General features: G+C 48.6%; 2 protein-coding genes across 3 annotated transcripts; one reads left to right on the top strand and one right to left on the bottom strand.

Moving 5' to 3' along the window:
- Positions 1–1083: 1083 nt before the first annotated feature.
- On the bottom strand, positions 1084–16456 carry ZER1 (zyg-11 related cell cycle regulator). 2 transcript variants are annotated; one of them, XM_053962242.1, is made up of 16 exons: positions 15791–16456; positions 11690–11953; positions 10685–10835; positions 9955–10391; positions 8866–9042; positions 7659–7773; positions 7021–7167; positions 6606–6779; positions 5815–6030; positions 5151–5192; positions 4691–4810; positions 4133–4248; positions 3830–4018; positions 2776–2873; positions 2393–2495; positions 1084–1428 (listed from the first exon to the last, which is right to left on the bottom strand). In XM_053962242.1, exons 2-16 carry the CDS (start codon positions 11845–11847, stop codon positions 1371–1373), a joined length of 2301 nt encoding a protein of 766 aa, XP_053818217.1. In that variant the 5' UTR covers positions 11848–11953; positions 15791–16456; the 3' UTR covers positions 1084–1370. The 2 variants fall into 2 exon arrangements, with proteins under 2 accessions (XP_053818217.1, XP_053818218.1); XM_053962243.1 differs by lacking the exon at positions 15791–16456 and adding an exon at positions 13457–13527.
- A 236-nt stretch (positions 16457–16692) lies between these two features.
- TBC1D13 (TBC1 domain family member 13) lies at positions 16693–27010 on the top strand. Its single transcript, XM_053962244.1, has 12 exons — positions 16693–16805; positions 17005–17078; positions 17329–17369; positions 17781–17842; positions 18120–18219; positions 19294–19376; positions 19532–19691; positions 20461–20668; positions 21235–21398; positions 22904–23064; positions 23215–23272; positions 23998–27010. Exons 1-12 carry the CDS (start codon positions 16783–16785, stop codon positions 24061–24063), a joined length of 1200 nt encoding a protein of 399 aa, XP_053818219.1. The 5' UTR covers positions 16693–16782; the 3' UTR covers positions 24064–27010.
- Positions 27011–27101: the final 91 nt, after the last annotated feature.

The raw sequence follows: 27101 nt of genomic DNA, 5'->3' as shown, positions 1-27101 counted from the left end.
TGGAGTGTCACAGGTGAAGACCAGCTCAGTGGGACTTTCCTCTCACCTGTGTCACACAGACTGGAGTAATGCTGCTGATGGGACTGGGACTGCACTGGTAAGTGCTTCTGGGAGTTAGAGAGGAATAGGGCCTTCTGCTTCTGAGAATAGGGGGAAGATGTTGGGGTGGAACAAAAGGTGCTATTTCCTGGGACTGCCCTTCAGAGGGTGCCTGGAGACTCCCCACCTCCAATTCCAGCAGTTGTGCTGCAGTGAGCTTCCTGTGAAGGGAGATTATGATGCTACTGAGCACAGCTTGTGATGACACAGACTGAGGAAGGGCAGAACAGCTCCAGTCCCTTCTGGGACTTGCATGAGGGGGTACAGCTGCTCAGGACTAGGGCCTAGCAGAGAATAGTATGCAGAGGGAAATACTCTGGCTTTGTAGCCCTTCCCTACAAAACAGAACACAACTAAAAAAGGTGGTGAAGGACTGGAATGAAGATGTGTAGCCCTTTGTGAACAAACCTTGTGCCTTGTTGCACAGACTCCCTTCAAGAGAGAAGCTCTGTGTAGCCAAGAATGAATAACTGGTTCTACTGGTCATCCCTGACCTTTTGAGGCTGGGTGGGCTGGCAGATCCTACTCTACTGCCAATGGGGACAAAACAGACCTCTTGACTTCATTGGCAATGTCTTACTTCCAAATGACCCACATAGAATTAGCAATGCTTCCATTAATGTGAGTCTTCTATTAAAAAGCCCTTAAGGGAGTGAATTAGCTTCAAAGATCTTCTCTAGTTTTTCCATTTCTAAGTCTCACTAAAATGTCAGTTCTTTTGGTCTATCTCTCTGGTATTGTGTCCCCCAACCTCTCTAACCAAATAAATAACTCATCACTGCCTGTTGCCCCACTGAGCAGCCAATGCTGATTCAGGACCGGTGTTCTTGCAGACATCACAGGACCTCATGCAGTACAGCAAAAGGGAATTTTCTAAAAAGTAGGAAATAAACATGTCACACTAGTGATCACACAACTAGGTCTTCAAGCTCATGGTCATTTGAGGCTCTCTGTGTGGTCTAAAATAAAAGGTTAAAAGATACATAAATGTAATTGTCTTTGTTTTTTGTTTTCTTTTTATACAGAAATCATACACACAGAACTTCAACCTGAAACTTCATAACAAAAAAGTCCACTAAGTTAAGGAAAGCATTTTGTTGTGCAAAAAGTCCCTCCCCCCTCCCCTATTCACCTTCATCTACTGAGGGTCTCACACACACACATAAAGTTTCCTTCCAACGGGCGAGTTGGTAAGAAAGAGTCCTCCCTATGTACAGTGAGTTAGAGAGAAGCTGGATACAGTGCTGGCAAGAGGCATTGGGTGATTGCCTCTATCTGGAAGTGTCCATGTTCTCCTCCTTAAAGTTACTGCAGTGCTCTATAACTTTCCTATGGATAAAACAAGGACAAGGAGAGAGGGTTTAGTTTAAAGCTTATTGCATCTCAGCTGTGGGACAGTAAGGCAAGAACTGTCCCAGAGTTGATTTCTGTGTAACAGTGTCCTGTTTGTATCTGAGACACAAGCTGTGTCAAAACCAGTAAACTCCACAAAAGCAGCTCCCAACTTGGAATGTCAAGTTATGGTAGTGCATATCCAGATTCCAGTTGTGACCATTCATTCATTACCCCCACACCCAAAACCTCAGATGCCTTTAAATCCCACCAGGAAATACATTAATACAAATGTTTGTCCTTTACTGTGCTGTCACCTGTCCTATCCCACACACTGTGTAACTGTGACTGTCTTCTGCAGGCTCCAGTCCCCTCCAGAATTTAGCAACCCTCAGCTGTGGGAATACCTGCTGCCCACTCACCAGGTATGTACTCCCAGATCTCTACCTCTCTCTTCTATTCAGCCTGCAGGTATGAAATTACAGCTCTCACTTTGTCAATGATCAGAAACTGCAGCTGGCTTTTACAGCTCTGAAAGGATGACTCCAAATAAAGGTGTCATTGCAAGGGTGATGGACTCTCTAAAAAAATGCTCTCGTTTTGGCAGTTCAGTGACAGGCCACTACGATTCTGAAGACAGGCAGCCCACCCAAGTACAGGGAAAAGTGGAAACTGGAGACTACTGGCCTAAGAACTGCAATTAGCCATGTGGCTCCCTTGCTCAACAAGCCAATCTACAACCCAGTTGCCTGGTAATGAATGATCTGTGTGTACTGCTCATCTATAAACATCTCTAGTATTCTGTTTTCATCCTCTTTTTCCTCTGCTTCTCCTGTATTCAATTCATACCTCTCGTACACATCGCTGCAGGCCTTGCTTTGGTAGCCTCACTTTATGTGGAAGAATTAAAAACTAAACTAAGGCTAAACTGAGAGTTTGTCATGGTGCACTGGTGTCCTACCGGGCCATTTCCTTGGTCTCTTGTCGTGCTGAGGCCATTTTAATCATGTCCTTCAGGAGAGGAATCCCACCTTCTTTGATCAGCAGTGGGCAGTACTTGTCAGCTGCAGAGAAAAGAATAAATCGGATCCTTGTTAACCCTCACAAGAGTGTACAAAGGGTGGCAGGAGGGGAAGGAGAAGGATCAAAGCAGTGAAGGAATTTCCTACACACCAAGTCTAATTAGCTTTATTTGGCTGTGCTGCCTGGACATTCCTGCATCATTCAGAGAAGGTTTTCTCTACCTGCATAGTTTATCTCATAAAGCCTTTTCTACTGACAGCCTCAGGTTCACCCCCTCAACTTCTACAGTGCAAGGAATATGATTTCAAAAAAAGAACCTACGGTAGACAGAGACCAGGTTGTAGAGTGCCCAGGTGGCCCAGTGCTGGCTGACTGGGGAGATCCCTTGTGGAAGAAGTCGAAGGATTGGTTCAAATGACCTGCACAGAAATATTACAGGAGTTGTTAAAAATCCAAGAGCTACTTCTTTCAACACCTTTGCCACTCACAGCAATACAGTACAGCAAGGGATCTGCTCTTAGATACCATAGCAGTAAATCCGTTGGCATTTCAAAGATTCTGGCACCAAGGCTAAGTCAGTGTCCCAGGGCAGTGCTGGCAGGATTAAAGGCCCCACCACTTCAGCACAAACACACTGCTCAGAGAAATAGCTGCAATGAAGGCAACTGAGCCCAGGAACTGATTTCCATCTCCATTAGGCATTTCCTCACAAGAGTTGAAATCCAGCAGCATTGATTGAGGAGGGACAAAGCCAAACTATAACCAGGCAAAGCTGGCTGCACACGTGCAACGGTTCCTGTGTTTCTTCTGACAGTGGTATATACTGTCTATACTGTAAACAGGCACTGGAATGCCAGTTCTGGATCCCTGCCCTGGACTAAGGGAATTCTGAGTACCTGATAACCTCTTACAGGAAGGGGTTTAGAGGATTCCAGCAGTTGTATATACCTTTGAAGGGATTTCTGGTACCTGTGCCCCAGAGAAGAGTGAAAGCATGTAGCTTTGGGAAGCAAACAGACTTAAAAGGACAGATTGCAAAGGACAGCAGTATCAGAGGAAAATGCTTAGGCAGTCCCAGACAGACTGTGGTTTTCCCGAACTACTCAATTTCAGCAGAAACTTGCAGGAGAAATTCTGCTGGGCTGCCAAACTTCTCCCATAGGAATTGTCAGGTAAGGTGTCTAACTTCAGCATCTTATGTAACATGTAAAGGAAGATGTAAAACCCTCACTAAAGAATATGTCCCTGAAGATGTTTCTCCTTCACTCTCAAGAGAGCCTCCATGCTAGGCTCTCTCTCTTCCTTTCTGTTGGTGTTTCCTTCCTGTGACAATCCTGGCTCCCATGTGAGTGGACCAATCTTTTCCACTGCTCACCTGTAATTGATATTTCTCCTGGAGTTGATATCCCAGCTCTGGATGGCTGCCCACATCCTCTTTACAACTTCTTCTCTGTGAGGCTCACAGATCCCCCAGGCCTCTAAACCATCAAACATGATATGGGAGAGCACTCCACAGGCATTATATGACACCTCAATCCCATCAGCTTTGCTCTCCAGCAGGTTGCTGCCAAGAGAGAAGAGATCACTTAGAGCTGCTGATTGCAGTAAACATTCACAAGTCTCCAGGTGGTTCAGGAGAAGAGATCAGAGCCCAGCTGGTCACCAGTCAGGCACTCACCTGAACACACTGATGAACTGGGAGGTCATGAGCTGTGGGCGGAGCTCCTTCACTTCTGCCACATTGCCCAGGAGGCCCAGCATGTTGCGGTGCAGCTCCTGTTTCTCTGGGAACTCCTGGCCAGGCAAGGAACAGGATTATACACAGGTAGGATTCTGTGATGCTGAGAACAAGCAACCCTGGGAAAAAGCTGTACAGCACATCTAGAAAAGCTCAGTATTTTTGGGTAGTCAGCAATGGCTCCTTGGCAGGTGCCAAATGGTGCTTAAGGTATGTGTGAAAAGGGAGGATCAAAACCAGGCTCACTCTTCACTGCTGCCCTGCCTGAGGGGGCTGAACAAAGATGGGCAAAGGGGAAGATGTGTTTGGTGTAAGTTTCTCTGTTCTACTGGCTGCATGGAATGATGTGAGAAAGAAGAACTTACACAAGCTTTCTCTTTTCTGTTTGTGAAGTGTAGGAAGTAATGCTTGGAGAGGAGCAGAGCCAGGGATCCTGCCCAGGCACCTGCATCTCCACTGCTCCTGTCAGCATCTCTCCAGAGACAATCAGACACTTACTTTCAAGCACTCCAAGAACAGTTTCATGCCACTGTAGTTAAGGAACATCTCACAGTTATCTGGGGTCTCATCAGTGATGTTCCAGAGGGCACTCCAGGAGAACTCCATCACCTGATCACACTATAGGGAAAAGGACAGAATCAGAGCTTTGCTAATGCAGAAGCCTGGTGCAAACCGATCACCTGTTTGCTCTCTGGCATCACCCTAGATGACTCCAGAGGCTAAGAAAACCTTGTTATTCGCTTTTAACTTTTCAGTAGGTGGGTTTTTTGTTTAATATTTTTGCCTCCCTGTCACATTCCCCTGACCTCATCCTGAACGAGAAATTCTGCAGCATCAGCTGAGATGTCTTGTGTTTGTTAGAGAAGCTGAGCTGGCACTCTGGGCTGATTTCCATGCCTAAGTCAGACTGAAGAGAAAATACTCTATTTTTTTTTTTTTTTTTTGGGGAAACACTCACCGTTTTATCAGCCAACTTCTTCTGAATCAACTTTAGCATTGTCTGTGGGCAAAGAAAGGGGAAGAGTGAGAAACAGTTCAAAACTCAGCTAAAACTTAACCAGCCCTGCAGTATGACAGCAGTTATGGCCAATTTTGATCTTTTGCATAAACCAGTCTAAACCAGTGGGACTGGGTCATCTTCCAAGTTGTAAGTGTTCACAGAGCTGAAATATGCCACAGTCCCTGAGCTGTTGAGTTTGCAGTTGAGTCAGTTTTGAGCTGTATGACAAGGTCTGAGATGCACCATAACTGCACCAAAGCAACAGCCTTTGCAGTTCTTGGAAAAGGTGGGGGATATGGGTTCAGTTGGGAAATTGATGCAAACTTGGGGAGAAGCAGGAGACAGTCACAAGGTGATACCAGATCTAGAAATAACCTGATATGATGAGGTCAGGTGTTAGGTTACAGTGCCTTCCTGCCCTCACACCAGCCTGTCTCCGAGACCATAACCTCCAGTGCTAGTAAGCAAGTAAAGGGGTGGGTTCCAGGAGATGTCAGCATTGCTGGTTCCCTTCTGTGATATTGCAAGGTTGGATCATGGCTGGAGGCATTTGATGGACAGCTGTAAGGGAATTGTCCTAGCCTGGGTTATGGATAAGTAGACACCTTGGGACCATACCAACCATGACAAACCCCATCTTGCCCACGGCTTCTTTGTGGTCGTTGTCCACCTGGCAGACCAGGGCATTGCAGAGGTGCACAGCGATGCGCTGGATGGATTCGTCCTGCCGGCTTTGGTTGAGGATGTTCAGCAGCAGCTCGTTCACTCGGCGGTACTGGAACTCCAGCTCCTCGGGAATGCTGAAGTTACACAGTGTCAGGCAGCAGTTCCGCTGGACCTGGGTCAAAAGGAAGCAAACACTGGGCCAAGTGGCTACAAAAGCACAGACCCCACCATCTCATGTTTCCTTGCTGCTTGGTACTGAAAGCTTCTTCTTGCTTGACTGCAACTACTGAGATTTCTGTTACCCTCTGATCTTGTGCTGTGCTTCAGCCATGCTCCATGACTGTCACTCCAGTCTCACAAGGCCACCCAATTATCCAGGGCCCATTGCTTTCCAAGCCAGTTCCTCACTGCCTATTGGCTCTCTACACAGCTGACTTCCAGTACAGAGATTTGAGATGTTTCTTTTCGTTGACTCAACATCCCCTTTACCCACAACAATTTTACCCCACAGACAGTGCTGGGTATCTGTGTGTCACACACACGCTTTGACCACTGTTCATGGATAAAAAGGAGCATTCTGTAGGTAATCCCCATTGCTGAGTGGAGACCAGGAGCAGACCTGTGCAGGCAGTAACTTCTCTGCCTTGTTTAACTCCCTGCAAGCAGAGGAAACCCAAATGCTGACACATGGCTAAAGAATCGATACAGGTGGACTGTGGGAACCAAAGGTGCCTGGGCTGCTCTTACTGTGACCTCCTGGTAGGACTCCATGCCATTCAGCACCACCTGGATGACCTGGCGGCGCAGCTTCACGCTCTGCTCCATGCGGTACTCAGAGTTGGTCAAGTAGAACAGCGCGGCGCTGCCTGTCACCTGGATGTTTTTGTCATCTTTGTGGCACTTGAGGGCTGTGATCACCAGCTGCAGAGAAGCAACACAGAGCTTCAGTACCACGGACTTGCTGCTAATTCTTGGAGTGACTGTTAGAAGCCTGCAAGGAAAGTGTGGCCCAGGCATTGCAGGAATGTGCTTAGGAAATGAAGGTACCCAGTTCCACTGCATTACTGGAACTTTCTCTGGAATGGCCTGATACAGTGTCCCAGAGTGGAAAAAAAGATTGGGAGTGCAAAATTCCCCTTGTCAGGGTGAGGCCAAGGCTTACTTGGAGGGCTCTCAGCAGCTGGCTGCAGCGCTCGATGCGGGCAATGTCGAAAAGCAGGTTGATGGCCCGGGAAGTGATTTCCGGCCGGTGCTCGGTGTAAGCCTCGATGGCATTCAGGACTTGCTCTTCGTTCTTGTCTCCACTCACCTGGCGTGGAAGAGCAAAAGGAGTCAGGGAAGAAATTATGAAGGAGGAAAACCAACATAAGAAGGAAACTCTGAAAGGTTAAAGGGTATACTTTCCCTTTGCCCTGAGAGTAGATTCAGCCCAGGATGAGGCAGAGGTTGAGTCACTTTTCAGTCCAGGGGGATGAGAAAGAGCACCTTTGGGGCAGGAGGATGCTATTCAAAATTAGGACTCCTATTGTCTTAAATCCTTTTCTGTAGTCACAGACATCCTCCAGGAATGATGATTTCTCCATGCTTTTTTCCAATGTTTTTCAATCCTTATAAAAACTATGTGGGGTACAGGTCTTGCTTTTTGGCAGTTTTCTTGCATTATGAAGTAGTTATTGAAAGGCCAGAGCTCAGTTGTCACACCCAAGACCCGAAGAACTCCACTCCACTGGCAGCCAGGGTTCTCATGTTCTTTCAACTTCTAACAAGTTCCTACTGCCAATATCCCTGCAGCCTCCTTACCTTGTAGGCTGGAATGTGGGTCAGGCGGCAGAGGGATGTTTCAAAAAGGCCCAAGAACTGCAGTGGTCGTTTCAGACCCCGGAAGGGAGCAATGCTGCTCTTTGCTGGCTCAATGCTGGGGTGAAAACACAAGAGATTGCTCATGTTGGTACCATGTTTCTTTAGGTGTCTCCTGCCAGAGATGGCTGCCAGCCCTCCATTCACTCTGACTGTACTGCTTCATACCCACAGTGGTAAAAGCTACACTTCATTTTATACCAAGCAGCTCCTTATCAACATAACTCTAAATATTTGTTCCAGGTGATCCTGAGTAAAAGGTGAATGTGCTGAATGGAACCAGCAGTAAGAATTACTGCAGACAGGATGCAGCTTTCCCAGGTAAAATTTATCCTGGAAATTCACTAGTTGGGGTGAAAATTTCCTCTTAAAGGGCTGTGGATTTCACTCATCCAATGTATTTGTAATGTGATAGACATGCTAAGTCTGCTTCTGTGAGCATGCAAGAATACTGTTTTTGCTGCCATGTTCCTTATTGACCAAGAACCAGTGCATTTTCACCAGCTCTGGTGAAAAGGAGCTAGTACTCTCTCACTTTTTTGTTTCTGTTCAGCAAGCACTTAATAGGAGGGCAGAGCTCTTGGCTGATGTGGAAAACCAGACCTCTAGGTATGCCTCTGCTGAGGGGGCACCAGGATTTCCAAGGGTTGATTTCCCTAGTATCCAGGTCAAATCTGAAAACAGACCTTTAGATTCCAAGCTCCTAAAACACTCAGCCCTCCTATGAGTGCTGATGTATTGATTCAGTGTATAAATGTTCTGTTAGAAGAGCCTGGATTTCCACAAGGGTAAGAGTATTTTGTGTAGGAAATGTGTAAAGGGCTTTGGAGTAATTTCAGAAAAAAATCCAGCAGAAGATCCCTAGGAGAATGTGTGTGGAAAAGAACTGAGATACTTCAGATATGCATGGCAGGCAGATGGGATGAATTCTTTATTACTCTTACAAGTCTTTACATGTGTTGCATACAGCAATCACAGCTGATTCTCACACTAGTCTCTACTGTCAGGGGAACCTGGCAAGAGTTGTATCCTGCTTTTTAGTACTGATTAGATATATAGAATTTGAGAATTCAGAAGAGGGAACTGTTCTTAATTCATCTTTGACTGATCTACCCATCCAAGCAGACCTCAGTAACTGCTGTTCCCTTACCTTGTCTGGCCCATCTTCTCCTCCATGCTGGGGATAGTGCAGTTCTCCAGCATGGTGTGCCCTGAGATGTCGAGCGAAGTGAGGTTCACCAGGTTTTCCACAAACAAGTTTAGAACCCGCCGGGTCAGCTTGAACTTGTAATAACTGGACAGATGGTCTCGAGAGATATCCAGGTGCCTGCAAGTGATAGAGAGCATCTCACAGCCTGGAAAGCATTAGCTGGGGCTTCTGCCTCCCTACCAGAGCCAAGTGTGATTATTATTTATCATTATTTCCTTCCCAAGATACAGGAATGTGATTCTGTAGGCTCTGGCAGCAGCAGCTGGCCCTGTGTCTAACCAAAGCACACAGGTATCTGGTAGAGGGTTACTTGGAATGGACCACAGTGAATCATCTAACCACACATCACAAAAGAAATTGCTCCAGGCTCAGAAACTGCCTTTTCCAAACTCCATCACAGCAGCCACCTGACCATTTCTGCTTGGAGATTAAGATGCACCAGAAGATCCGTGCATCCCCAGAAATGTATCTTGCCTCATCCCACAAATTAAATTGCACAGGTTTTTGTCTGCTTCCCCAATCTTATAATTTTTCCACCCCAGGCTATTACATTATTCTGATTTCTTTCAGGTATTTAAATACTTAAGCTTTGAGGAAATCTTGCTGCTAAGGGAGTGGATGGACAAACTGACCAGCCATTGTGTGCAGGTGGGGTTCCTTACAGGACAGAGAGACTTTGCTGGCTCGTACCGAAGACTGGAGCAAACATCCCCCTCACAAAAGTGTCTTCTACCTGTTGCACATCAAGTGGGTGTGATGGGGTCAGATATGTGTTGTTTTTTGTTTTTTTCAATGGGAAGTTTCTGCTAAGTGGTGTCTTCTTACAAGCAAAATTCAGGCTGGCTTTAGACATGTCAGATATGTACAGTGATGTGTACATATATAAAATGAGTGAGCCTGTTCACAGGAAGGTTTATAAGCTGAACCCAGCAGTGTGTGCTTCTCTGATAGCAGGCAAGAAGACCATTCCTGAAAGCCCTTTCCCTATCAGCTAGAGAAAGATAAAGAAGGAAGAACAGATCTGCTGACCTGAGCTTGCGAAGCTGTGCAATCACTTGGATGTGCTCCTCTGAAAGGTCCATGTTGTAAAGCACTAAGGAAACCAGACTGTCCTTCCACTGGGTCAGGAATCCCACATCATTCAGCTGGATCCCAGAAAGGTCGAGAGCTGCAAGGGAGGCCAGGGGCCGCAGCAGCGTCTCCACGTTTACCCCCTCGATCAGGCGGCCCAGGTTCAGGATGCGCAGGCGGCTGAAGCCTTCAAAAGTAAAGTCCTTGACCAAGACCTGGCGAGTGGGGTTCACCAGGCAGTCGTCCTCACAGCCCCCAGGATTCTCCTCCTCGTAGAAGATATTGCTGCAGCCAAAGAGGCTCAGGGAGATCAGTGTGTGGCTGAAGCTCACCAAGGTTTGCAGGCTCTTGGCTGTCAGCTTCTCACAGTTAGTCAGGTAGAGCTCAATAAGATCCTGAAATAAGAGAAATCAAAGTTAGAGATATTTCACAGGTAAAGTGCCCGCCCTGTTTGCCCCACACCTCCCACTGGGACAGCCTGAAATCATGTATCACCCAACTTGACAGTGTCCTATGCCATTCCCAACACTGGCTTTGGGAGCTGAGAAAGGAGAAGCTGAGGTTAGTCCAAAGAAGACTTGGGCATCAAAGGATGAAGCCTTGGGAATCTCTGGGTGCCTGGGATTCCAGCTGGAGCCCGTGCAGCAATGCTGCTATGTGATGTGGCAGCTGTCAGTGCAAACCCCACCTGCTTCCTGATGGCCTCCAGGTCCTGGTCCTGCACGATGTGCTCCCGCAGGTGGATCCGAGCTAGCCTGGTGCTCCGTGGGTCTGAGAAGAGGGTGAAGAAGCTTTCGTGGGGTTCAAAGATGCTGTCTGTCTTCACCAGCTCCACGTACCTGTGTGGGGCAATGGTGTTAGCACAGCACAGGCTCAGCTACAGCTCTGGCACCTGCACTGGTGACAAGGAAGTGTGACAGAGTTGTGAGCACACACCAATCCACCCTCTCCCAGTATCACCCAGATCAGCCTGTGGGGCAAAGGAGCCCACCCACCTCTTCTGGCACAGAACCAATGAGCTGTAGGAAAATCTTCGGCAAAGATTTGTGCAGGACTCAGTATGTGTGAGCAAACTGGATTCTGGCAAGTATAGACTCCAGGAATTTTTTCCCTAGCTGTTTAAACTTAGTAATTTGATGATTTCCCCCCCCCATTTTCCAGAAATTAGGTGCCCAGATTTCTCTGCCAGATTTTGTGGGCACAAGTTCAGCCAAGAGAGACTGTGACAGCCAAATTACATAAATCTCTGGAAACAAGTTGCTTTATAAAACTATGGGAGCAGCAGCATTAAAATTTTACATCTGTTAGCACTTTGCACTCTTATTTCTCTGCTTGGACAGAGTGTTGTAATGCTTCAGTGATAGGAAATGGGAAGGCTTCCTTGTTGCTCACTGACATTCTAGGAAGAAGCAATGACTGTTTCACTCTGGGTTTACTCTTTTCATTTCCCTTTTTACAGCATCTCACTGAGCTCTGACTAACTTGGAAAGGGTGACTACCACAGAAATTAGAATGATAGCAGTACAAAAGGGAACATTTCCTTCTGAAGTTCGTGCAAACCCTTATTTGCCAATATGATCAATAGGAAAAACACAGCCCTATGAATTCTTTCCCATAATTCTTTTTGGAGAATTTTTAGAGCTTCTCTGAGCTCCCAGCTCCTTCCCAAACCAGAACCAGGCCTGAAACGTACTCGTTGACAAGTTTGTCACAGATCTCGCTTGGCAGGAAGATGTCGGGATGGAGCCGGAGCGTTTCGTTGTCCAGGAGGTAGCAGAGAGTCCCCTCCAGGTTGCGAAGGCAGTAATCAGTGCACAAGGTCATCAGCGACTCGGGACTGTCGGATGCCATCTTGAGGGAAATTGTGGGAAGGGGAAGAGCAGAAGGAAGCGTTTGATGCAGGAGATCCTTCTCTCAAATGAAGTCCTGGGATGAATTTATGGAGTCATCAGGATAGCTATAAGCAGAGAAGGGAAAAAAGATGCATTGAGAAAGGCACAACTGCAAGTGTCCCACAAAGCTGTCACACCAGCAGGATGTTGTATTTACAGCTCATCACTTGCTGACCTCAAAAGTACCTGCAGCAGTTTGGCCTCTCTGGCAGTGTGCCCTTAATTCCTTGGTATTCCCCCTCCAAGGGGATACTGTGGGAATGAATTAGTGTGATGTGTTTGGAAACGAGGCTACACAGCAAAATGTTTCCTCATTGCAGGGTTATCTGGCTGACAAAGGCCCTCAGGAAGGGAAGTGGTAGAAGCCACATTGCTTGGTTTCCTTCAGGGTGGATTGGATAAACCAGCAGAACATTTACTGTCAGCATAATCCTTTGTAAAGCACTAGTAGGATCTGTGGCCCTGTATCTCCTGCCTGTCATTCTCTTTGCAAACATTCCAAGTCAAGTTTCATTTTCGAGATCAGTGTTTTTCTGTAGTGCCAAGTCAGAAGCTTCATGCAAGTCCCTGAACTAGAGCATGAAGTGGATCAGAAGCCAGAGGGAAAAACACAGACTGGTCTGGGATCCCCCTGAGTGCAGTGTAAAGGCAAGGATTGTGATTGTGCTGGACACCTCTACATCCAGCTCACCCTCACCACCCAAATCTGTCACAAAGAGTGACTAAACTGGAAAAAGGCCAAGGTGCTTTTGCCCTTTTCATTTTTGGAACAGGATAAACGATGGGTGAGGCAGACAAGTGGGGGAAGCTATTCCTGTTTTCTGATTTGAAATGACCTGACTGTTCTGGTATCAAGACTTGCTCACTGGGGCCCTTAGGGGCTTATCAGAGAAGTTAGCTTGAAGACCAACAGTGACATTTCACGTCCAAAGGGTCAAATCACATTACAAACAAACCCAAACTTTTCTAAATATTTCCACAAACACAAAAAAATGTGTTGAAATGTTTATTTTTGATATAAAACCTATGTCTTATCAAAAGTCTGTCCCTGCTGGCCCTGAGAACACTGATGCTGTGGAGGTAGTTGTTATTCTCTCTCCCACAGCTGAGCAGCCATTGCTGGAGAAGTTGCTGCAAAATGTCCTTAACCATATTCTGTTTCTGATCTTTATCCTGCAGCTGCAAATAGCAGGACACTTTTATGTGTCACCAGCTCTCTGCTTCTCTAAAGCCTCTGCTGCTCTCTTTCCTTCATTCCTATGGTATCAAGACAGAAGAGTTTAACTCCCATTCCTCAGCTTAATCACACTAAAAGCTAATGCTGAGGCAAAAAAACCCAAAACTTCAGCAATCATACAAATTGTACTTTAAACTCTCTCCAATCATGGTGTTAAGGGTGGAACTTGCTATTTTGGTCACCGAGTGCTGAGGTGGGGGTCACAAGAACATAAAACTGAGACTTCTCAATAGTGCCACAATAGCTCCATTGAGGTGCATGAGGTCCAATCAATGAAAATGGAGGGATTCAATTTTGATAAAGGAGGAGCTCCACAATCCATAGTTCTCACCTTTGGAGTTAAGAAAGGTGAGAAGTCAAGGCTGAAATGTGCCAGTGAGTGCAGAGTCTTCCTGGCTGGGAGGTCCTGGCAAAGGGAACGCAGGTGGGAGGATGCTGTCCTGTGTCTGCTTTGGAGATGAATCGGCCTCACCTCCAGAACAAGTCCCTCTCGCAGATTTTGCCTGAAGCTTGCTGGAGAGAATCTTTCCAGAAAGGCAAGACCAACAGGAAGATCTGAACCAGCTGGGAAGCGTGTTCTGCTGTCCCTACCAGTTCCCCTGTGCCATCAGACAGGAGGTCTCTGCAGCCAGTGTTCTTCCACTGTTTACTACCGATGGCCAGAGAACTCGAAAACAAATTCCCATTGACAATCTATTGTCACGTGCAGCTGGAAATGGCCAGTGCTTGGGACTTGTCCAAGCAGCTCAGAACACCAGAGGGCAAGGACTGCCTTCCTGTGGCTCTGACAAGCCTCTGTTCCCTCTCTGCTGAGACCAGCACAATGCAGCTGGTTGATCTCAGCCCTGAAGAAATCAGCTGCCCTTTAACTTCTGAGCTCCCCCGTGATCCACCAACACAATCCCATGCAGAAGTTTAATATCAAGAATGGTTAAACTGTCCCACTGAAATAAGATCAAAGAAAAGCTTTCATTCTTCTGATTTATTACATATATCTGAGCAGCTGCTGTGACCTTTTCTCCAGGAGACAACACAAGCTGGCCTCTCCCTCCTTAGACTGAAGACATGACACCTCAGCAGCAGAGAGGGAGGTAAAAGTGCCAATAGCTGCCCTGATCAATACTGTCTCTAGTCATAACCTCGATGTGTGACAAAAAGAAAAGAACTGGAGAGGCTGAAAAATCATTAACGTTTGTCTAATTGTTCTCTAATTGTTCTCCTCGGGAAGCTTCACACAGGATGAAGTGTGACAGGATGAAGCTGCCTAGTGACTGCCACCAGTGCTTTTCCACCAATGGGCTTCCTGGTGCCATGTGGGTTTTGGTAGAGTTAAAGATAGATGCATGAAGGATGCTGAAAATTCAAGAGCAAGAACTGAGAAGTGACCAGAACTTCAGCTGCCAGTATTTTTTCCAATTTATTTCTCTGACAGGTTTACTTCCATCTTAGTGCACCAAGGAACTGAGTTCCTCAGAGCCTCGGGAACAGGCACACAAGAGCCCTTTCCATGGGCACACAGCCCTCTCTGTGCCCTAACAGCACCCCTCTGCTATTCACAGACCCAAAACCAGGTGCAGTACAGGCAGCTCTGCTTACCCCCTTCCCCAGCATCCAGGACCCACCTGCCTCTTTGCAAATATTGCTTATTTCCAGGCTGCACCTGCATTGTTACAGCACTCCAGGCTGCGCTGGCACGTGAGGCTCGGGGCCTCTCGTGGGGCTGCTGATGCCAATATCCTCTCCCTTGGACTTCAGACCCATCATCTCTCCCAGCCTCTCTCCAGGCAGTGCCCGGAGCCAAGCCAAGCCTGACTCACTGTGGCTCCACGCCAACCACACAACGTTTACGCTGTTGCTACAAAAATTATTGGCAAAGCTGACTGTTCCAGCATCAGGGACTCATCCAAGGAGAGGGCAAACAATATGCACTGACATGAGCTGATTACAGCGACTTCAGAATTACAAATGTAATGTAAATGCAGAGTTTGGCACAGGTTGTGCTCTGAAAGGAAACTGCACTGTCACTTTAGCTGGCATCTTGCAGCTGCAAATCATTGTGATTTTATTAATTGATGGGTCATCGCTGCCTTTGTGGGGAAACACCATCCCTTCCTACACTAGGGAAAGTGAAGTAGGAGGAGATCGAACTATCCTCTGTCCCAGCAAGGCCTGCAACTTCCAAACTTGTCAGCCAGCCAGGCTGACATCGTAAATGAGGCAGCTCGCACTTGCCGGGGAATGCGTTGCTCTTTACCTGCCTGCAGTAAAGATGCTCCTTCAGCTCACTGAATTACATCACGGATTTTCATAGGTCGCCTGCCCAAGAAGACCACCTGCAGTGCCCGGTCACGGCTCTCTGGGCGCTGGGGCTCCATCAGCCCGCGATGGTCTCTATCAACCCCGCGGGCAGCGCTGGCCCCGAACCCGAGCCCTCCTTCGTCCCCAAGGCACCCAGAGGTCACCTCGCCGGACAGCGCCGGAGCTGCTGCCGCGGGCCGGAGCCCTGCCCGGCGGGGCCCGGCTGCCCCCGGCAGTCCCGGGGAGAGGAGGGGGACTGCGCCGGGAGCACCGTGCGGCACTGCCGGGGGCGGCGGTTCCTCCCCCCGCCCGGGCGAGCAGGCCTGTTGCCCCAGGCCGGGCTGGGGAGGGGGGCACCGGAACTCACCTGGCGCCATGGGGGACTGGTCCCGGCTGGTCCCGGCTCCCCGGGGCGGGCCGGGGTCCGCGTCCTGCTCGGGCCCGCTCCCCCCGCCGCAGCCTCCGCTGTCAACAAACCCGCCGTCACTTCCTCCGCCCGCGCCGGAAGCGCCAGCGAGTCCTTCCCCGGAAACACCGGCCCGGCCGGAACGCTCGGTCAGCGGGAGCCCGGCGGGGACGGGGATGTTCAGTGACGTCACGGGGCCGTGACGCCACGCGGCGGAGGCACTGACGTCACCGCGCGGGGCAGAGCTTGGCCGCGGCCTCCCGGGACGGGTCGGCGCAGCCCGGCCCGTCCCTCGCTAGGGGCCGCGGCTGCCGCCACCGCAGAGCCAGAGTCCCGCCGCGCCTCCTCACTGAGCGGGGCCATTCCCGCGGGCCCCGCTCACGGTTGCCATTGGCATGAGCAGGAACGTGCCCGGGACAGCGCGAACCACCCCGCGGGTCTCCTCAGTGCTTGGGGAACCGGCTGCTCCAGCCCGCGGGGTCTGTCCTGGCGCTTGGTGCCTGGGGAGGGACCCACGCCGTGTCCCGCAGGCCGAGGGGCGCGGGGAGCCGGGACAGGGCAGGGACCGGGCCCGCGGGGCTCCGGGAGCGCCCCGAGGCGGACAGGGGGCGGGGCTTACCGGACAGGGGGCGGGGCTTACCGGACAGGGGGCGGGGCTTACCGGACAGGGGCGGGGCTGACCGGATCGTGAACGCAACGGGGGGCGGGACGCAGCGCGCGGCGCGGGACGTACGGGGGCGGAGCTTTGCCACGGGAGGGGGGCGGGGCCAATCGTTCGGGAAAGGCGCCCTGAGGCGCGCGGGGGCGGGGCTTAGCGCAGGGAAGGGTCCGTGTGGGGCGGGCGGTTCCGCCACGCCCTCACGGGGCGGGGCCCGTCCCGCATCCCCCTCCCCGGGCAGCGTTTCCAGCCGGAGCGTTTATGCGGCGCGCGGGGAAGGGGCGCCGGGGCCGCCATGTCGCGGCTGCACCAGAGCAGGTCGGTGTCGGTGTCGGTGTCGGTGTCGGTGTCGGTGTCGGTGTAGGCACGGGGGTCTTTCCCCTCCCCACCCTGCCGGGGCTGCGCTGCGCGGGGTGGGGGCTCTCGAGAATCGGGGGCTGTGAGGGGTTGGGGGCTCTGGCGGATCTCGGGTTGCCTGTACCAACCTTGCTGACGCCCGCGGCTTCGCTCCCCTCAGGATCGCGGACTTCCAGGAGGTGCTCGGCGAACCCACGGTGGCTCTGACCAAGCTCCGCGAGCTGTGCTTCAGCGGTGAGTGCCGCGGGGACCGGCCCCAGGCTGGGGAGGGGGCTCCGGGCACGGCGGTGCCTCGGGCTGGTGTCGCCTGGCACGGGGTGGCCCCGTGGGAGATAACCCCGTGGATAACCCCAGCAGCGTCCCTGGGGAAGCTTCGTGCCCCTCGGGGAGGAAAAGTGCTGCCAGGCCTGTTTGTGAGGTGACATCAGCAACCCGCGGTGAGAGATGGGCTAACGTGGTTATTTCTCTGCCTGGTGTTCCACAGGAATTCCCTTTGATGGTGGGCTGCGCTGCCTGTGCTGGAAGGTGGGTTTTGCTTGGGGCGCTTTTCTTTCTTGCGAGTGATGCTTTGGGTTGATTAAGTACACATAGCACTTTTTTGGCGGTTAAAGTTGTAAACAATAAATCCAGAGCTTAAAAGCCATTAGAACTCAGCAGTAGCTTGTGGAGATCAGCACTTTTCATGTGAACAGCCTCAGTTTTAAGCAAGCAGTGCATTTCGGTCAGGTTAGCTATTGATCCGTCCTACAAATAGCTCAGTGTGGAAAGCCAGTCCCTGAAATATTTCTGACTGTTGCTTAGCAAAGTACTTGGCTTTCTGGAGAGAACTCCCAGTATTTTCCAAGAGCCAGTTTGAGCCACTGTGTTTGCTTTGCTCATCTTGCAGGTGTGATAGCTCATTGAATACTAATTCCTGTTCACCTGTTTCCTGTGCAGATACTCCTGAACTACCTCCCTTTAGAGAAAGCCTTATGGAGCTCTTTGCTGAAGAAACAGAGGTGAGGCTGTTGGTACTTGTCCCTTTATTTTCAAAAATACCTGCAGAGAAGAAGAATAGTCTCTAAATAATTAAGTACTTTCATAAAACAAATTGTTCTGGTGTAACGTGCTGTTCTCCCTGCTGCCTGGTAGACTGACTCCTTCAATTACACTGAAGAGAAAATCAGATGTCTTCTGGCTGGGCAGGGTGGAACAGAAACATCTGTTTGAACTCTGTCTTGTGTGCTCACCTTGACCTTATCTTCCTCATTGCAAATTCCTCTTTCCTTCTTCAAGGGATCTGTATTCCCAGTTCCTAAAAGAAATGATTATCCAGCCTGGGATTGCCAAGGCCAACCTGGGTGTTTCCAGAGAAGATGTGACCTTAGAAGATCATGTAAGTGTTGTTAAGCCTTTGTTCTGCAGAAAATTCCTTGGGGATTTTTCTGCCCCCCTGGGCTGCTCCTGGCTCTGTTCCCAACTGTTCTGCCCTGCCAGGGGGAGGGATGGTTCCCAGGTGGCAGCCTGGCACTTTTGTCCTGCTAGCCTTGAGTGTGAATTATTGGCAAAGCACCAATAGCTCCGTAGAGAGCTGTTTCCAGCTGTACACTTCCCTCCTCCTGCCCTTTTGGGGCTGCCTGCCCAGGCTATGGGTCTCCTAGGGAATGGGAGAGGCTCACAAGAGGTTCCTGGAGCCATGAGGTGCTCCCCTGGGAAGTTGGGTCCATGAGTGGATTCGGAGCAGAGGATAGAAAAGAAGCAGGAGAGTCAGGCTGGGCTGTGGTGTGGAAGGCAGGAGAGTTGATTATTTCTAGTAATGCTGCTGGGTTGTTATTTTTTCTAACAGACTATTTCCTGCATGCCTTGGCTTTCTCCTCTTCTGAAAGTGCTGTTAGGAGTGTGTGTGTGGGAGGAGTGAGGGAAGTAACTGATCAGAAGAGACTGTAAAATGATACAGCTGCTCCCATGAGCATTCTGAGCGTTCACTCCCCTGCAGTCACCTGCCCCACTGTGATCTCTGGAGCCTTGGTGGTGTAAAACTGGCATGTCTGTAATACCACACAGGCAGGTCACAGTGATCTTTGAAGCCCTTGGAATGTAGCTTGTTGTTTTTTTCTTGGTTAGTTGTTAACTATGTGTGGATCTTGGTGTGGAGAGAAGAACCACAGCATCAAAGTACCGGGTGGGTGGATAACTCTTACCCCAGGTCCAAATACCTTCTCCATGGTACAGGTTTGGAGCTGCAGTTAGTTGGAGTTTGTTAACAGAGGGGGAAAAAAACTGAATTGGGAACAAACTTTTGAACAGATGAGTGAAAAGAATCCAAAATGTGAGAGAAAAAAGGACCCTGATGTGCTCAGATTGTGCTGATGGCAGAGTGACAGCAGAAATGTTAAATCACTGTATGTTTACTGAGGATTTTGATATGTGTGAAACACGCTTGTTCTGTTTCTGTTGTTTCTCTCTTTAGCCCCTCAATCCAAATCCAGACAGTCGATGGAACACTTACTTCAAGGATAATGAAGTGCTCCTCCAGATAGACAAAGATGTCAGGTGTGTGAGGCACAACGACTCAGATTTCTGAACCCGAGAGGTTTGGTCAACAAATTGTACTTTGAAAACAAAGTTTAATATTAAACCGAGCCTCCCACTCAACATGGGGCATGTACTTCCTTCTTGTCCCTGATTTCCTTCTGTGTCCATCCTAGGAGGCTGTACCCTGACATGGCGTTTTTCCAGCGCCCCACGGATTATCCCTGCCTGTTAATCCTGGACCCCCAGAACGAGTTTGAGACGCTGCGCAGGCGGGTGGAGCAGACCACGCTCAAGTCGCAGACGGTGGCACGAAACCGCAGTGGGGTGACAAATGTGAGCTCTGGGTGGGGGCTGTCCCTGTCACAGGGCAGGGTCTCAGATTGGGAAGGGGAAGGGTGATTCTTGGGCTGTTCTGTTTCTCTTTCTGCTTGTGCAGTGGAATCAAGGAAACACCCCAGCATACTGAGCCTTCTGGGGGCTGGACATTGTAGAATCAGTTGAAGTGCCTGACAGACTGTAGGGAATTTTAGGTGTATTTAATTTTAAAGATTGTTTTTACCTGACTTTGGTAGAATTTGGAGTCACAAGTTATTTTATGCTGACATATGGCTTCCTGTGTGGCAACAAAACACCAAAGGGTTAATTTACTATGAATTTATTAGAAATTTCCATAGTCCTCCAGAACTGGATCTCAAACTTGGAATTAGGAGCAGAGCTGAGTGTCTGTTAAAATGTCTAGTCTCTTTTCCCTTTCATGAGTGTTACAGCACACGTGCTCTTGGGGAAGGTGGCTTCTCCCACAACTCTCAATACCCTTCCCTCATACTACTAACAAAGAAGTGGAACTGCTGTGGTTTTTACTGTGTGAAATCATGTGGTACAATGATTCAGAGTGTTGTGCATTGCTGCACAGACTTATTCTTCAGGGACAGCCAGCACCAGGACTTCTCTGCCTGTGTGCTCCCAGAGTTGCTTGTCTTGGTTTATGTGATATAAACAGCCCGGATCTTTTGGAGGGCCTATGTATGTTAAAAGCCAGGCTTGGCACAGGTGCTAAGGGATCTGTGCCACTTGGTTATCCTGATTCAGCTTTGTTTTCCAGGTGAGCTCCCCTCTTAAAAGCACCCCCAGCTCCCTGAGCGAGTACGAAGTTCTGCCCAACGGCTGCGAAGCTCACTGGGAAGTGGTGGAGCGGATCCTGTTCATCTATGCCAAGCTGAACCCCGGGATAGCCTATGTCCAGGGCATGAATGAAATCGTGGGGCCTCTTTACTACACCTTTGCTACAGACCCTAACAGCGAATGGAAAGGTGAGGAAGCCTTCTGACTGCTCAGCAGTGCCTGTGGTACTGTGACTTCTCTGCATGGCATGAGGAGTTTTGGGGAATTGCTAGGAGCTGAATGGGCTGGGAGTGAGGACATGGGAAGTGAGGATTTTTTAGCAATTTTTGTTTGTTAAAATCCCCTTAGCTCTTGTTTCCTTGTACTTTATATAGATGGTAAGGAAAAAATGGAAAGGGAGGGCTTTGCCTGTTGCTTCTGCTTCATAGGAGCTCTGTGGGTGTGTGCTGGTGGCAGATTACGTTCTTGTGCATAGATAACTGCTTTGTGACCTCATGTCATGAAGACCTTGTGTTGGACACAGGGTTAGTATCTGCAGTGGCTCTGTACATGTTTCTAGTTAAAAAAAAAAAAAAAAATCTAAAAAAAAAGGTTGTCTAGTTTTGACCCAGACCAAGCAAGCCAAGATCTGGTAGGATCTACTCCTCAGATCCAATACAGCAACCAGATTATGGAGCAAGGACAATTTTACAGCTCTGTACCTCTCTCAGTCAGGCTTCCTCTATTCTCCCATGTTCTTCTTTTCTTTCCCCAGAACATGCTGAAGCAGACACATTTTTCTGCTTTACCAATCTAATGTCTGAAATTCGGGACAACTTCATTAAGAGCCTGGATGATTCTCAGTGTGGTATTACCTACAAAATGGAGAAGGTGTACTCCACCCTGAAGGAAAAAGATGTGGAGCTGTATTTGAAACTGGTGAGGAACTAGGTGTTTCCCTGGGTATTGCGTGGGATTACAGTGGCTTAACTGTGCACGTGAATGTCAGTTTTGTTAAACTGTGCTTGAGTAGAACACAGAGAGTGCATGAAGGGCTTTGCACGTGGGGCAGAGAGACTCTTAGCTGAGAGCTGAAACAGCCTCTCCTTGGAGTGAGCTCAGAGTGAGCTGACACAACAAGGCTTCCTCCTCTGCCTGCCTCTGAAAGCAAACTGTGGTTGTTGCACAGCTGCCAGCTGGGAGTCTGAAGGGACTTGGCCATGATCCTTGATCACCTGCATAGCTGGAGCTGGAATCTTTACTCTCCTGTAGACATCAGTCAAAACATGAGTTTTGCTGTAGAGCTCTTCAGCATTCCAGCTTACAGAAATCGTTTCTGCTTTTAAGAGCAAAACAGAAACCATCCCTCACACTGCACACACAGACGCTTCTATTGCCACTGGCTGCCCTGACAGCACTGACTTAAACTCCATGGAGCACATTCCAAAGGAGAACTGAAATCCAGTGAGCTGGGTGATCCCACTGGCCAAATTATACTGTTCCCTTTCATCCAAAGGTTTTCAAGTGCTTTGGGTTTGTGTGAATTTTGTAGAACAATGTAGAAGGCAGCTTTCATTACAAACATCTCCAGTTTTATAGTCCATTTGGTGTGAAAGTGCAAGGAGACTTTGGAAGGGAAAGCCATTCTTCTTACTGCAGCCTTACACTGAGATCTTTTTCTGTCTAGAAAAGTCAGGATATATTACTTCTATAATCCAGAAGATGGTTTGTCAGCACACTGACACAGCTGAGAGTGTTGGCTGGTAGCTGATTCAGTGGGGAGAAAAACTGCTTAATGTTTGGCTGGCAGGAAATGGTCTTGGCCATGCAGCAGCTGGTCCTTAAGAATATCAGCAGAATCCTGAGCTTGTTTGACCTTGGTTAAACTTAGGCTATATTGGATTTAACATCAGAAAACAGGAAAACTTCAGGCTAAAGGTGCTTACAGCATGTTTTACCAACCATCAGTGTGAACTGTGTTCCATCTTTGTTTATCTTTGTGAATAGTAAACCTTTTCATAAATACAAGGGTTCTGGAAAGGAGAGGAAATCCTGACAAACAGTGCCTGTGCTAGTGGGGGAGGGCTGCAGCTTTGCAGATAAAATGCTGTTGAAATGGGAACTTTAAAATTACTTGGCAGGTTCAACGGAACACAAATAGAGCCTTTAGGGAGAAAAGCTTCCTTTACTCCATGTTGTGGATAGAGAAGCATTTTCTGGCTTGACTGTAGGTGTGGAGTGTGGCTGCACTGAAAATCTCTCTGTCAGGGTTGAATGGGAGAGTTTCCAAAGGATGCAGAGGTTTTCCTGCTGCTGCAGGATGAGCTGGGAGCTTAGAACCGTGTTGGGGAGGAGGCGGGGATGGAAGCATGGGGTGCACCTCTTGCCTGTAGGGAACTGGCCGGGAGCACGTACTCATTGTTTGCCTGGTGCCTGTCTGACAGCAAGAACAGAACATCAAACCCCAGTTCTTTGCCTTCCGCTGGCTGACGTTGCTCTTGTCCCAAGAGTTCCTGCTGCCAGATGTCATCCGCATCTGGGACTCCCTCTTTGCTGATGACAAGCGCTTCGATTTCCTCCTGCTCGTCTGTTGTGCCATGTTGACGTAAGTACACACACAGCCTTCCTCTTACTCTCTTCCATGGATCCTGGAGTCTTCTGTAGGCATGTGTTAGGGCATCTGGTGAAGAGGTTATTGGTTTTAAAGTTTCTTTGTAAAGAGTCAAAAGTAACTGGAATAATTTTAATCTTTCAGACTCATCCGGGATCAGTTGCTGGAAGGAGACTTCACTCTGAACATGAGGCTGCTACAGGTAATTAAATAGAGTGGGTGCAGAGAGCAATTGGAAAAGTCTTAAAATAGTGCTGTGAGAGAGGATGACAGTATGTGAGAGGGTGGGAGTGTATGCCTGGTTCAAGACAAGTGCTACATTTGTGATAGTTGCATGAAGGAAAATCTGCAGGGATCTTACAGCACTCTCATTACTGGAAGTGGAAATCTTTAGCACACACACCCTTTCTACCCTACTGAGAAATTATCATAGATTGGAGGTTTCTAATGTTCCTTTGGTTTGCAAAAAAACTTTGAATAATTTCAAGCAGAAATCTGTAACCTTATGTAACACTGCAAAATTTTTTGGCCAGAGGGTTTTGTTCAGTTCTGAGATCTGTGAGAGCCTTAGGTTGGAAACGCCTGCACTGCACAGTTGGATATCTCACGTTCTGCCAGTTCCTGCTTTGGGCTGTGCAAGATACTGGCTTTGATAAGGCTCTCTGGCATGAGACAGAGCCCTGTGGCAGGCCAGGTTACTGTGCCCTTGGAAGACAAAGTGAAAAAAACCAGCAACAAACATTCTGGGAGGGTCTTGAGGTTTGATCAGTTACAAAACAGGAAACTGTAGCTGTTAAAGGAGTAACTGAACATGGCTGTATATTATAATAGGCCAAGAACTTTGTCAAGGTTTGCCTTGCTTAAGTGAAATGATCTGTATCAAGAATCCTGGGGAGTCACTGAAATCCCTTTGCTTCTTTGCCATAGGATTATCCTATCTCTGATGTTCATCTGATTTTGAAGAAGGCAAAGGAACTTCAAGATTCCAAATAGTCCATGAGCCTAACAAAAGGTGTTAGAACTGTGTGGCAGTGGATCCTGGGAGATGGCCCCTTGCAGTGTGGTGCACTAAAGCTCCTAGTGGTCTCTGCAAGACTTCAGGTTTTGTTAGGGCTACTGGCCACCTTGAAGACTTCTACTCTATTTATTAGGTCAAGGACTGATTACTTCCCTATCTACTTGGGTCCTGCACTCCAGATTTTTCCACATCTCAAATGCCTCTTTGCTGCCAAAAGCAGTTCTTTGTATCTTTTTTTTAATGACTTTGAGTTTGGGGAGAAAGAAGCCTTCTGTCTGCATATCCCTGAAGGGATGGACTCCTGTATCGTGGAAGTAACACACGGAGTAACTTCTGATGGGGAAAGGACAGACTTAAGTCCAGTGAATTTTGGTGGATGAGGATAGAAGGATCTTCCTCCTGTGAATAGAATGTATTCCAGTGAAGTCACACATTCTGCCATTCATGTAGGTTCTGGATTCTCCTCTCTCTGCACTTGGCCGTCCCTGAGGCGTGTGAAGAAGATTGCATCACTTTCTGGTGAAGGTCACCTGGCAGTTTGCACTCCTTTGACTGGGAAAGAGACTTGGGAAGTTGAGGTGGGAGGACATGGTGACAGCTGGTGGCTTTGTGCACTCAAACTGCCTGAATCCAGAGCTGCCTTATCAACGAGGTGTCCTTGAAAGCAAGACTGGTGATTTTAATCCCCCGCTGAAGTGTAGTTCCAAGTAAAGCCTTACTACGCACAGCCTTAGAGCAGGATTGTTGCTGAAGGGAGGCCTCATGCTGCTCTGAACTGGAGCATATCCAGCTACAATCAGGATTCTGAAACACAAGAAATGGACACCTAATCATGTGCAATGAAGACAGATGTATTTTAGGGGCTTATACAGGCACAGAATTGGAGTTTTCTGCCTCAGTGGCTTAAATAATACTACTCTCATTGAGGTCTGGTCACAGTAACCTTGCTATTGTCTCACAGTACTTCTTCCCAGGAAGAGACAGTTCTGATCTGCAATAAGAGTCCTCCTCTAGCACAATCCAGCAGGCATACAAGCATCTGTCATGAGCTGACTGCTGGGGCTGATCCAGTGTTCTGCCCTGGTCCTGTTGGAGTCACAGTCCTGAGTTGGACACTTGTTCCTCCTGAAAGGGAAACTGCTGCACTTCAGATATGGTCCAGTGGGCTCAGGTGAACAGGGACTGAGACAAGCCACAGAGAGAGCTGCTGACCTGCCACAGTGCTGAGCTGAGCAGAAACCCTAATCCTCAGAGAGAGAAACTGCCAGCACCCAGGTGCTTTTGTGGTACAGAAGCTCTTGAGTGAACACTAATCCAACATGCTTTTCCCTTTCTTTCTGTGCTGTGCTGGCTCACTTCTGCTGTTGGACTCTGCAGTTTTTGGTATTTATGGGTGTTGATTTGTTAAAGGTCAGTCAGTCTTTGTAATACCTGCTTAAGCTGCTGCTGGCCTAGACTTGCCCTAGCAGGAGGGATGCTGGCAGCCTTCATTTTTTTTACTGGTGTTATTTCCTTCACTGAAAGCCTTCACAGGCTGCTGTAATTCTCACCAAGGTGTGTGGGGAGACGGCAGGACAGGTTGGTGCACGTACCCATGTTCTTATTGGCAATCCCAAGCAATCTCTGCCTCTTGAGAAGATGCTCAAGTACCACTTGTGCAGCTGTGTGTTGCTGCTGTGTTGCAAGAGCAATTTAAGGTTTAAAGCAATCTAATTAACACCTGTGGCAACAGTATCTCCCTCTGCTGCAATCTTTTCTTGAGGGTATAGCTTTCCTCCAAGAAAAATGGGATAGGTAGATCAGGACAGCAGTGTGATGAAGCAACCTGGCTGCTCTGGCCACTGGATGCATGTTCTTCCTGAGCTGTTCCAGGTGGTCTTATGTCTCAGCTCTTGGGTACCTGCATTAGGGAGTGTTGGCCAGACCTCGTGTGGCCAAAGAGCCACCTGGGAGGTTCTCTAGAGATGTAGAACCACACTTAGGCAGAATTGTGCCTGCTCCAAACACTTCTGCCTCAGAACTGCTATAAATACTGCAGCTTTCCCATTCCATGCACAAACTCTGCTCTCATCTCCCTGCATCCTTTGCTGGGCTGTTCATTTTGGGTTTCCCTGGCGCCTGCAGGGTTTCCTTATGCTGGAATTTCTTACTGGCAACAAGACCATCCATGAGTGTTCCTGCTCTGAGCTGCTGGAAGACTCCTTAAAGTAACCTGAGGAGGCAGCAGGCAAATCAGGATGAACACATTACTTGGAGATGAACTCCTTCACGTTTGCAGCATGGCTTTGGGCCCTGAGGGTGACTATCCCACTGGGGAAGGCACGGGGGAGGTGGCAGCACAGGTGTTGTGCTGTCTTCTCCCTTCCTAGGTGTCCAAGGGCTCGTGTTGTGTCACCTTGCTTCAGGGGGTGACAGTGAATGCTTTAGAAAGGAGTTTGCAGTGGTTTAAAGGGATGCAATGAGAGATTTGGCTGCTGGAAAGGATCTCTGGGACAAATTCTGTAGCCTTATCCAAACTATGGCTGCCAAACCTACTGAGTTCTGTGGGGAGAACTTGCAACAACTTTGAAACATCCAGACAGGCTGTTCCATACATAAAAAGCTGTTCTATACTCCTGCTTATTTCCTTCCTGTGTGGTAGAACCTCTGTCCTGCTGGTGAAAGGAGTGGTACTTTTCATTGTCTTGGGACATCTATTTCTTTATTCCAAGACTTTCTCCTTTCTTTAAGAGCAAAACCAGATTTTCTGAGGGGACAAAAGAAAATCTTAACCTTTTACCAGCTTTTGAATCTCCTCATGTTTCCCTTGACTTCATTCCTCAAAGGTTTTTGGTGATTTATTTTTGTTGTTCTTGAAGTGAGACAATACTTAACTGGTGTTTCCTTGCTTGTGTGGCCAAGTAACACCTGCTCCAGCCCTGAGATGTTTCTGCTTCTGGTTTCTTACAATCCTGACCTGCTGAAAGAACTGATCTTTGGGGTGGGAGGTGTTAGTCTGGGCTGCCTTGGGGAC

This window comes from Vidua chalybeata, chromosome 21 (assembly GCF_026979565.1).
Source record: "Vidua chalybeata isolate OUT-0048 chromosome 21, bVidCha1 merged haplotype, whole genome shotgun sequence".
Classification (NCBI taxonomy): Eukaryota; Metazoa; Chordata; class Aves; order Passeriformes; family Viduidae; genus Vidua; species Vidua chalybeata.
Note: the sequence above shows the minus strand (reverse complement) of the source record. Positions and strands in the feature narration are given on the sequence as shown.

Bases quoted from the DNA above. Each gene is read 5' to 3' on its own strand.
- ZER1 (XM_053962242.1), bottom strand. From the start codon at position 11,847: ATGGCATCCGACAGTCCCGAGTCGCTGATGACCTTGTGCACTGATTAC. The intron at 9,043-9,954 runs GTCAGCAGATCT...TATCACTTGCAG, and splicing joins GCACAGCTTCGCAAGCTCAG to GCACCTGGATATCTCTCGAG. The intron at 2,874-3,829 runs GTGAGCAGTGGA...ATTTCTGTGCAG, and splicing joins AGGAGAAATATCAATTACAG to GTCATTTGAACCAATCCTTC.
- TBC1D13 (XM_053962244.1), top strand. From the start codon at position 16,783: ATGTCGCGGCTGCACCAGAGCAG. The intron at 17,370-17,780 runs GTGGGTTTTGCT...TTTCCTGTGCAG, and splicing joins TGCGCTGCCTGTGCTGGAAG to ATACTCCTGAACTACCTCCC. The intron at 19,692-20,460 runs GTGAGCTCTGGG...TTTGTTTTCCAG, and splicing joins ACCGCAGTGGGGTGACAAAT to GTGAGCTCCCCTCTTAAAAG.